General features: G+C 40.7%; 1 protein-coding gene across 1 annotated transcript; it reads left to right on the top strand.

Annotated features, from left to right (window-relative positions):
* The first annotated feature begins 2,404 nt into the window (after positions 1-2,404).
* LOC308080020 (uncharacterized protein) lies at positions 2,405-8,757 on the top strand. The gene is made up of 3 exons (XM_080421712.1): positions 2,405-3,472; positions 4,331-4,494; positions 5,892-8,757. Exons 1-2 carry the CDS (start codon positions 2,920-2,922, stop codon positions 4,486-4,488), a joined length of 711 nt encoding a protein of 236 aa, XP_080277838.1. The 5' UTR covers positions 2,405-2,919; the 3' UTR covers positions 4,489-4,494; positions 5,892-8,757.
* The last annotated feature ends 2,393 nt before the right edge of the window (positions 8,758-11,150 follow it).

Here is an 11,150-nt window from a genome sequence, read left to right as displayed (position 1 = left end):
ACCGTGCAGGTTGGGTAGTATATATTTTTATTCTTGACGTTCGCTGTATATTTTGCCTTCTCTCCTCCTGACGTTTTCAATACTTTTTGTTTTTTGTGCCAACGTTTTTTTAACAGTCTTTAATGTAAAATATAAAATTACCTGAATGTAAGCACAAACTAAATACATTTCTTATGTCATCAAATCACTGAGTCTGCCTTTAAGTGGCCCACTTGTGTGTGTGTGTGTGTGTGTGTGTGTGTGTGTGTGTGTGTGTGTGTGTGTGACTCCCAGATACACACAAGTAATTACTACCAACCAAGCAAGGAACCAACCCCCTGGCACCAGTGCCAAGGTTTGACAGCGATAGGCACGGTGCCAACCATGACGGAACAATGTTTTACTCTGGGGTGATGTCATCCTGTTTGCACTTTACACACAAGCAGTGGCAGTGGTGATGTACTCAAGTACTGTACTTAAGTACAATTTTGAGGTATTTGTACTTTACTTATTTAGTATTTGAAATTTGAAAAAAAAAAAATTTGTGAGATCTAACGCTGTTATGGACAGAAACCCCTTCACAATGTTTTTGTCTCCAATGGGCCGCCGTAGTGTTGACAAAGTGACGTGGATGATGTCACGGGTGAAATCTCGTCTTGCGAGACTCCCGGAGAGGCGCATCCAACACTTTAAAAAAAAAGGTATTAAGCGCAAGTCCCATAGGCTTGGGTTTTTAGCTGCGGTCGACTCGGGATGGAGTTATGAACTTTTTTCTACTGAACCACTCGTTCAATTTCAAAATGTGTTCGTGACCATCCATAAGACTTATAGATGGTCACAAACACCAGGGAATAGAGTTGACAAATCACATCAGACTGTGACGTCAGTGGAAGTTGATTAATTTGACGAAGTTGGTCTCATCAACATGAGGCCATACAGGCCACAGCAAGACTTTTATATTTGACCTGTGTGCAAAAATACACCAGCGCCTTCATTTTCTCCGTAGGCTTAGACTCTTTGGTGTATGTAGAAACATAATGCTGATCTTTTATAGAGCTAGTATAGAGTCTGTTGTCAGATATGGTATCACCAGTTGGTTCGGAAACCTGACGGTAAAGTATATATCTGAGATCCTTAGATTAGTCAAAATGGCAGGGAAGATTATGGGTATGTCCACACCCCCCATTACCCCCCAGGTCATTTTTGAGCAGTCCACCATTGGGCTGGCTAAAGAAGATTGTGTCTGACTCCTCATGTCCTACACACTGAGTATAGGTTACTGCCGTCAGGTAGGAGGTACGGGACCCATGCGTTCAACTACAATAGGTACAAGTACTCCTTTGTCCCTATGTCAATTACACTCCTCAATGATGTCCTTGCGGTGGGCAGACGGCGGGGCAGAAGGTTTTGAGGTGTGCTAAGGTGTTGGTCTTATTGCACTATATACTGAATGAGGTGGCTATTATTATTTATTATTATTATGGAGGGTGATGACTAGGAAAAACGGACTGTACATGTCACTGTGTGTTTATGTTTTTGTTTTTGTCTCTGTCCTGTACTGTATGGTATTGTGTATGCTGCTGGTCTGTGTGTCCAAGACAAATTTCTCCCTTGGGAGACAAAAATAAAGTAACCTTGAACCTTGAACCTTGACCTGCACTCATGGACATCGATGCAGGTAAGCTGGTGTGCTCATGAGCTTCGGGCAGTACTACTTGTCAACCAGTGTATGTATCCTACCTGCCTGGCACCAGGCAAAATAGAAGAGTAGGGAGACCACTTTCAGCCATAGGCTACAGATTGGTTTTATTCATTAACCACATAAGCCCTACTTGTTTATTTTAAATAGATCTACAAGCTCACTTGTTGTGAATGTGTAGATCTGCTATTTATTTTTTCTTGTTTTAAATCGTTCTTTAAAAAAGAGAAATGGAAAAAGAAAAACAAGTGCACCTTTTAAATGAACACTGGATTTCAAGTTCATGGTATTATGCATAATGAGGCTATCATTCAGTCATGTACTGTATAGCAGTGGTTCTCAAAGTGGGGCCTGGGGTCCTCCCCGGAAAAGCATAAAAATCATTTTAACCACTTTAACCCTATTTTATGCTGATACACATGTTGTGATCTTGTAGATCTGAAAGTTTGTAGATTTTTTTTGGTCAAATTTTTAACACAAATCTTCTCGTATAGGGGCCCAAATAGTTTCAGATGGGAGTCCACAGTCAAATGCATGTCAATTTGGGGGTCCTTGCCATGAAAAAGTGAAAAACTTTTACTCAAGTCAATTTTGAATACTTTTACTTGCAACAGAGTATTTCTACATTGGTGGTATTGGTGCTTTTACTTAAGTACAAAATGTGAGTACTTTTTTTACCACCACATAGAGTACATATGGGGTTAATGTTGTTGAGCTCAGCCACGTTCAACTGTTTAACTCTCTGCAGCAGCAGGGGGCGGGGCTCTGCAGCCCGCAGCACCAATGAAGCTCGTGTTCCCGTTTAAATAGTCAGTCTCTGCCCTCCTCTGCTCCAGTAGTAGTAGCTCTGTCTGCACATCTCTCTCTCTCTCTCTCCAGCGCCATGTTGGCCCTGACGATCCGACTTGTTTACGGAGTTTGACAGGAGCTGTTTGCCTTTTAAAACACACACACACACACACACCCACAGTACTGCGGAGGAGGAGGGAGGCGGTGGAGAGGACGACGATTATTTCTTTTGGAGGAGACAACATCATTTGCACGGGTTGCGTTTTGGATACGACGAGCTCAGAATAATAATAATGCACGCATTAATCCACCTGTGATCCGATCTGATCTGTGAGTTCTGAAGGATTATAAAACCGTTTTTTTGGGGGCAAAAAAACTGAGCTGATCTGTTGGACGGTTGTTTTTTTTCCCTTCGCTTTTGGTTGTTTTGTGTGTGTGTTTTTGTTCTATATATGTGCAACAAAATGTCAGACGTGCGTCTTTCGAATAACGCGAGTCCGACTTTGGAGCTCGGAGCGGGGGCTCGGGTCGCCATGGGCCTGGGGGCCCTGGTGGTGGACGGCCCGGGGTCCTCCAGACCCCCGGTGTGCAGGAACCTGTTCGGATCGTCGGACCGCCGGGACCTGGAGGACTTCCAGCGGGAGTGTCGCGCTCAGATGGCCGAGGAGCGGCGGCGCTTCGCCGAGCGCTGGAGCTACGACGTGGTGGCCGACAGGCCGCTGGAAGGGACCGGAGCGACGGGCGGGCTAGAGTGGGAGGAGGTGAGCGACGCGCCGGACTTCTACTCCCGGGCGCCGAGGGGGGAGAGGCGGCCAAGACCCAAGGACTGTACGAACGGGAACCATCACAACAACAACAACAACAACCGAGGAGGAGCTGGAGATGATAGAGGGCGATCGTCGTCATCATCCTCGCCCGGGGAGCGATCGCCGTGTCGCGGCGGCGGAGGCGACTCCTCGCCCCGCGACGGAGGCAGCCCCAGGAGGAGACGCCAAAGAGCTGCAGGTAGTCGGGACGGGCCCCCTAAAAACCACTGGTTCCCAAACGCTGGGTCGGGACCCGATTGTGGGCCGCGGACAATTTTTTTATGGGTCACGAGTAAAATATCCCTTTTATTTTTTTGTTTCCTACATTTTGATTTAATTATTATTTCAAAATATATTAAAAAAAATTATCCACCCCAAAAAAAATCATGAACTAAAAACAAATTCAATGGTTTTTGATTTTTTTTTTTTTTCATGAAGTAGAAAACAAATCTTAAATAAATAGTGAAAATAGCCAATCTACAAGCTCACAAGGCGTCGCATTGGGTCCCGGACAAACATCTGATTTCTCTTTTGGGTCTTGAGATAAAAAAGTTTGGGAAGCACTGCCTTAAACTGTAGCCTACTGTAAATAACTGTTGAGAGTGTGCGAATGGAACCAAATGGACCCTACGGGTCCAGTCTCAGAGTTTGGGTCCATTTGGCTGTGCAGACTAGAGATCGCACATACAGAATAAATTAAAACAATCTTTGAAAAGCAGTTCAATTTCCTCAAATCTGTTCTTATGGGGATGTGATGATGATCTGACAAGAAAACTTTTTTCCTTTTTCTTCAGCGATCTTATTGAGGGGCGATTGTGTGATTAGTTTTTTAATAAGTGTATACGTGCGACTGAACACGCAAACTGCTGCAAGCAGTGATATCATATTATGAATGTTTTACTTTTTGTTAATACTTTGAGTCAAAATATGTTAAGACAATACCTCATGAAGTTAAGTTTTTTTTCACATGTTTTATGTTCCTGTTAACAGACATTTTGATAATTTAAAAATATATATATCTTTATTATAACTACTTTCTTTCCCCTTCTCCTGGCAGGTCCTTGTTCAGGTGACTCTCCCAGAAAACGGCTGCGCTACGAGGATGATGAGGATGACGAAGATCAAGATGACCAGTCAAACTGCACAAGGAGTCAGACATTAACGTCTGTGGAAGAGACACCCAGCAAGGCGGACAGCAGGGAGCAACTGGGCTGAGCTGAGGTTAGAAACTCTTCTTTTTTTGGGGGACTTATTACCATTTTAAGCAGACATTCACAGTGAAAGGTGTGTGTGTAAAAAATATTGCATCATGGACATTCTAGAAAATGGATCTCGGCTGTTTATCCACTTTTCACTAACCCAGGGTACTTAAGGAGCACTTGTTTTCAAACACACCAGGGCCCCTAAGTCATACAATATTATACACCAAAAGATGTGCGTGTGTCTGTCTGTCTGTCTGCCTGCCTGTCTGCCTGTCTGCCTGTGCAGCGATGGCTAGTCTCCTCCAGTGGTGGAAAAAGTACTCAAATGTTTTACAAGTAAAAGTCCAGAATAAAAAAATTACTTGAGTAAAAGTGCAACAGTATTGGTATCAAAATGTACTTTAAAGTGGTAAAAGTACTGCAATGTTTCACGTTGTGAGCTTGTAGATCTGCTATTTTCAAATAGCCTGGATATAAAATAGACTCAAGTGGTTAATGTATGTTTTATAATGTAATAAGTTATATCTGCAAAGTAACTCGTAACTAATTTTCAAATAATTGTAGAGGAGTAAAAGCAAACAATATTTGCCTCTGAGATGTAGTGGAGTAGATGTAAAAGTACTGAAAATTGGAAATAATCCAGTAAAAGTACCTACAAATTTTACTTAAGTGCAGTACTTGAGTAAATGTACTTAGTTACTTTACACCACTGGTCTCCTCTGGGTGTTTATCTAAACACGCCTTGCACACAGCTCCCACCCCCCCCCCACCCCCCCAACGATAGTAACACGTCACCAGGCCTGTTGAAGTGGTTGCTTTGTTACACGCTGCGTTTGCAGCGCTGACAGTTTGCAAGCTCTGTGTGCACTGTGTCCGTCTCTCCGTCATAAAGTCTCTCTTTGTGTGAGTCCATGCACCCACGTTTCTCTGTCTGCACGGGAGACCTCGAGATGGAACAACTGTTTTGTTTGTGTGGGAGTTTTTTTTTCTCTTTTTTTCTCTTCTTCGTCTTCGCTCCCCCCCCTCTCTGCAAATGCACCACCATTAAGCAGTGGTTGAAGAGAGTACTCAGATTATTATTTGTTAACAAGTAAAAGGCCTGTATGCAGGCTTGAGTAAAGGTACAACGTTTCCAAAAAAAAAATAGCAGATCAGCCGTTTAAGTATAGAATAAGGCATGATTGGTTAATGCATGCAGGTTAATGCCATCTAAATCTACAAAGTAGCTGAAGCTTTCAAATAAATTGCAGTGGAGTAAAACCTATTTGCCTCTTGAGATGCTGTGGAGTAGAAGTATAAACGCATCGAAAAATGGAAATGATCAAGCAAGGCAAAAATACTCAAGTACTTTGAGTAAATGTACTTAGTTACTATCCACCACCGCTATTCAGCTTGTTTTTCCTCTGTGTCCCACAGAACCTGAGAGTCCGGTCGCTGGAGGGATTCTGTTGCCTTCCTCAGCACCCAGTAGAGAGGGAGAGAGAGACGGCCTTTTCTGAGATGGAGGTGCACTGTAAAAACCTTGGAGTTAGATTAACTCTGGGAGTGTACAAATGCGGGTCCATTCGGTTCCATGTTTGTACCCTGTCAGAGTTACACATCCGTAAAGGGGTCAATTTTTGTGCATTCTCAGTGTTGCATGTGGATAGGTTATCACTGAGGATTTTTGCGGTGTGGGGGTAGGGCTGGGCCATACGACTTCAAATCAATATCACCATCATTTAAAAAAATATGTATATCGTGAAAATAGCAGATCTGCAAGCTCACAATGCACCGCACTGTGACACGTTCTGTGCTTGTAGATCGGCTATTGTTATTGTCTTTGTACAACAAAGTATAACACGGTTATAATAACTAATCGATTTGGTCGATATTGTAAAAAATCTCTACAAAATTTCTGTGTCGATTTGTTGATATATGAGAAATTTAAAAAAGAATTCCCCTGAGACCCTGCTTGTCGATTTATGCGATTTACCTACATGAGCGAGATGAAGTCGGTTTTTGGTTCTAAATATCGGTTATTAATTGATTGATTGATTAATTGCCCAGCCCTAGTGTTGTGGGTGGGCGGGGAGATGTACAAGCACTGAATATGTACACTATAAAAGTTTTGGCACTCAATTCAATTGCCTCAAAAGCAGACAATGTAGCAGTGTGCAAATGGAGTCTTTTTTTCCTTTTTGCTCAGTTTATTATTATTTTTTTTTACTACCTATACATTTTGAGATGTAGCACATAAGAGAGAGAGAGAAAGCAAAATGTAATATGCTTTTCATACGTTTTGAGTGTGAATTTGACTTGGGAAATTGCAGCGCAGTTTTCAAAAAGAGAAATATTATTTTGTACACGTGGTCATGTTGTATCCATGTTCAGGTAATAATTTGATATATCGAAGTAAAAAGAAATGCAGATTAAAAAGAAAAAAAATCAGGGTTTTTTGTGGGGAAAAAAAAGTTTTTTTTTCATGGCTTTAAATGGCCCAGTGTTACTGTTTGAAGGCCCTTCATGTTGATAGATGGTCACACTGTAAGTTAAAGGTGCTGTAAGTATATATACTGTGTATGATATATATATATATATATATATATATATATATATATATATATATATATATATATATATATATATATACATATATACACACATCTTTGTGTGTTAAATAGCTCTATCTGTGATAGTAATCATTGCTATAGAGTGTTAGTTCAGTATCAGGAACACACTCTTTAGTAAACAGATTTTTTTTTTCATGTCTGGATGCCAATTTCATCCAATCAGGAGAGAGAACTCATACAGGATACAGGAGTGAAATTGGAAGTGATGAAGCAAAAAAAAGAAATGGCAGACAGAATTGGAACTGGAACGCTATAAAGTTGTAGCTGATAAATTATCTTGTTGGGGGTTCTCTCTCCTGATTAGATGAAATTGGTATCCTTACCTGAAAATGTATTTTTCTGTTCACTAAAGAGCTGGAGAGACTATGAGACCCCTGTTACTGAACAAACACACTATAGTAATGATTGCTAACCTTTAAACAAACAAACAAACAAATATCACTTACAGCACCTTTTTTAAAGGGCTCATTAGGGTCTATATCACTGGGTCTAGCCAGGTTAACGTTTACATGTAAATCTCCTATTTTCCCCTTTTTATTTTATGTTTTTATTATTATTTTACCCTTTTTCAGAGAGGGAAACAAATTTGCCAAAGGTGTGACTTTTATTTGTTTATTTTTAGTGGGGAGTTGAACTGCTGCGCACTACTCAACCAAATGATAGCAGTATTTGCTATAATGTATCCCCTTTTTTTGGCAGGAGAAGATTATGCATTTCCCCCTGACCTCCCTAATTTCCATAGTTTGTCGAAAAGATGGCAGATATACAAGCTACCAACATTGTGAGCGTGTAGATCTGATGATCTCGGCGCGGGATAGCGCCGTACGAGACGTGTAAATCATGCTTAAGGTATTGACAAGATAGCCCAGGTTAACATGGATATCGTTGCTGTCTGGTGGAAAAACCCTTCCTTTTTTTAAATTATTATTTAAAAAACATTTAAAAAAAAGTGAAGATAGCTGATATACAGGCTCATAATGTGTCGCAAACGCCACACGCTGTGAGCTTGTAGATCAGCTATTTTCACTACTTTAGTGCACACTCTTTTATGAATTAGAGCATTAATTTACAAAAACAAATTACAAAAAAACGTTGAAATATGAAAATGCAAGGTTTCTGCCTGACATCAACGACGTGATACATGTGTTGTTGCAATCACTGGGCTACATATTATGCAAACACACACACACACACACACACACACACACACACACACACACACACACACACACACCACACTATGTGAATCAATCATTTGCCTCCTGTGGCCTCACATTGGAAAATGTAATTGCACTATTAGGATTATTATTTTTATTTTATTTTTTAGGGCAAAGAAAGACAAAGTTACACTGCATTATGAATCTGTGTAAAGCTTTGAAGTGTACCCGTGTGTGTGTGTATATATATTTTCTTGTAAAAAAAAAAAGAAAAGAAAAGAAAACACTGAGAAATGTATACTAACTTATTTATGTTGAGCTTTTTGTGGGTGTGTATGGCTTTCCAAAGTGGCATTTCTGTAAATATATATTTTCATTATTTTTCTTGTTTTTCAAGGTAAATACAAGGTTGCAAAGCTGAGCCCAATAATCAATCTTACGTCATGTATGTTTTATATTGTTTCTTTAAATCTGCAATAATTTGATTAAAAATAAATTCTGGTATGTAGATGATTTCTTGGCTTATTTTTATCCCCCCCCCCCCCCCAAACACACACACCTGTAATCTTTTTGTATTACCTCACCCTAGAAGTCTTTCCTGATAGTACAACAGTATTGGGTCTAAATTAACACCCAGAATTCGGTGCGCTCTGAGTTAATTTAACACATGATTTTTTACAGGGTACACTGGCTCCAGAGATTTGTCCCGGCTGTAACTAGGTCATGATTTGGACGGGCTAATGCTTTGGTGAGGCTGAGGAATGTATTGACTGACAACAGTGACAAGTTGAACTCCCTAGACCAGTCGTTCTCAAAGTGGGGGGGGCTGTCCCCAGCGAAATTTAAATAAGTTTAACCACTTTAACCCTATATACAGGTACATCGGCTATTTGGCTATAAAAGTTTTTTATATATTTGAAACAGTTTAAAATCACAAAGCTTTTATGGGGGTCCCTGGCACAAAAGTATTTACAGATGTGGCCCTTAATACAGGCCCCCATAGATAATTTGGGGTGATTTTCCTTGACATGAAAATGTTTGAGAACCATTTGGCCATGGTACGACAGAGTAGCAGAAGGCTCATGTCTATTTATTTTTGCATCAGTTACTTAAATAAGTTCTCACATCAAAAATGATTTTCCAATTAGTCTTATTATTTTTTATCCCAGGGAGTGATGTGAATGCACAGTAGGAGAGTGTGTACAAATGGAAGGGGTCCATTTGGTTCCATTTGTATACCCTCAGAGTTAATTGGACTAAGGATATTTTCAGTGCAAGCTCTCCCACTACGGTTGTATATCTTGAGGGCAGAACTTACACACAGCTCTGCTCGTCTGTGCGTTATGTGCACTGCTGACTGACTGGCTGGCTGGCTCTCTCTCTCTCTCTCTCTCTCTCTCTCTCTCTCTCTCTCTCTCTCTCTCCACCGGCTCCATTCTCCTCTAAAGTTGAAAACAACAAGGGCACGTCCTGAGAGAGAGAGGGGGGGGAGGGGGCTTAAGTTATTGGCTTTCCCTTTCTCCAATCACAGCGGGAATAGGAAAAGCAGGCCACTTACGACAGCCACTCAGCTGGTAGAAGGCAGCCGGAGTTGAACTCGGGACAGTACAGGGTGTTCTTTTCATAAAGCACACACCTCCGAATTAGTCTCATTGGCCGCGTCCCCCCCCCCTTTCCTGTTGATACGAGCTAGTGTAGGAGTCTGCTTCAGTGACACATTTGGCCTGCCTGTTTTGTTTGCAGAGAGAGAGAGAGAGAGAGAGAGAGAGAGGATTAATGTGTGTATTCAAAAGCTGAAATAGGTAGAATTGTTGCAAAGGAGATGAGCAGATATTTACTACTTAAGGACATTCAGTGTTGCTTTACAAAGTCCAAGGAAAATGGGTATAGTCGACAGAGATATTTGGTCCTTTTTTTTTACCTCCCTTGTTTTTTTAAAAGCTCTTATCTTTTCAGTAGGCTATGTGACTACTGACTGCATATTTAGGTCAAAACACCAACAGATATACTGAATATAGTTTTCTTTTGCGTACTTGCACATCATACTACAGTTTACAGCCGAATAGAGACCTCCATAAATGCATGGGCCTATGCACTAATATGAACTACACATTTTAGCAACACAATACGTTACATAACTGCAGGGCTATAAGGAGCAAGACGGCCTGTAGGGGCAGGGCTTTTCCAGTTTTTTCGGGCGTGGCATTTGAGATTGCTTTCAACAAAATCAAAAATCTTGTTAATTGTGTTGATTAATTACTTCAGACATGTCCAAAGTCTGTCCCGGGGGCCCAACAGTATAGTCATGTGAATTTCATTGAAGTTTCTGAGTGTTTTGGAATGAACCTGGGCAGAATTGTAAAGGATTCCTACGTATAACTGCTTGTTCCTTATGTTGTCTCATTCTCAATTTAAGAAAGAAAGTCTATTTCTTTCTTTCTCTCTCTCTCTCTCTTTCTTTCTCTATTTTTAAATCTTTCACTTTCAGACCTGGTTACATTTGGCTACACTGTCATAGTGCCATTTAAACAAAAGACAATGTATTGGACTGTACATATAATAGCATGCGGTGCATGCATGATTATAAAAAACAATGTAAAAAAGAAAGAAAAAAAAGTTATGTTCCAAAGGTACAGTATGACAGGAGATGTAATCGGCACTAATGTATTTTCATATTTTCAAATAATTGGCCCCCTTTGAAAAAAAAGTGTGAACTTGAATGACTTGGTCCAGCAGCAGGACAGGACGGGGGAACAGAAAGATCACCTGAAAGAAACTCGCATTTGATTGGCTGCCTTCACATGACACTCGTTGTGTTGGTGACATCACAGTACTAACAGACTAAACATAACATGTTTTAACAGACGACGTCACACTGATAAGAACCAGTAAGCAACCAGTGTGCG

Source organism: Gymnoscopelus braueri (assembly GCF_963280865.1).
Source record: "Gymnoscopelus braueri genome assembly, chromosome: 23".
Lineage (NCBI taxonomy): Eukaryota > Metazoa > Chordata > Actinopteri > Myctophiformes > Myctophidae > Gymnoscopelus > Gymnoscopelus braueri.
Note: the sequence above shows the minus strand (reverse complement) of the source record. Positions and strands in the feature narration are given on the sequence as shown.

What these genes read in the sequence shown, in the direction of transcription:
- LOC308080020 (XM_080421712.1), top strand. Translation starts at nt 2,920, where the DNA reads ATGTGCAACAAAATGTCAGACGTGCGTCTTTCGAATAACGCGAGTCCG. An exon ending in GAGACGCCAAAGAGCTGCAG is followed by an intron (nt 3,473 to 4,330) that starts GTAGTCGGGACG and finishes TTCTCCTGGCAG; the next exon opens with GTCCTTGTTCAGGTGACTCT.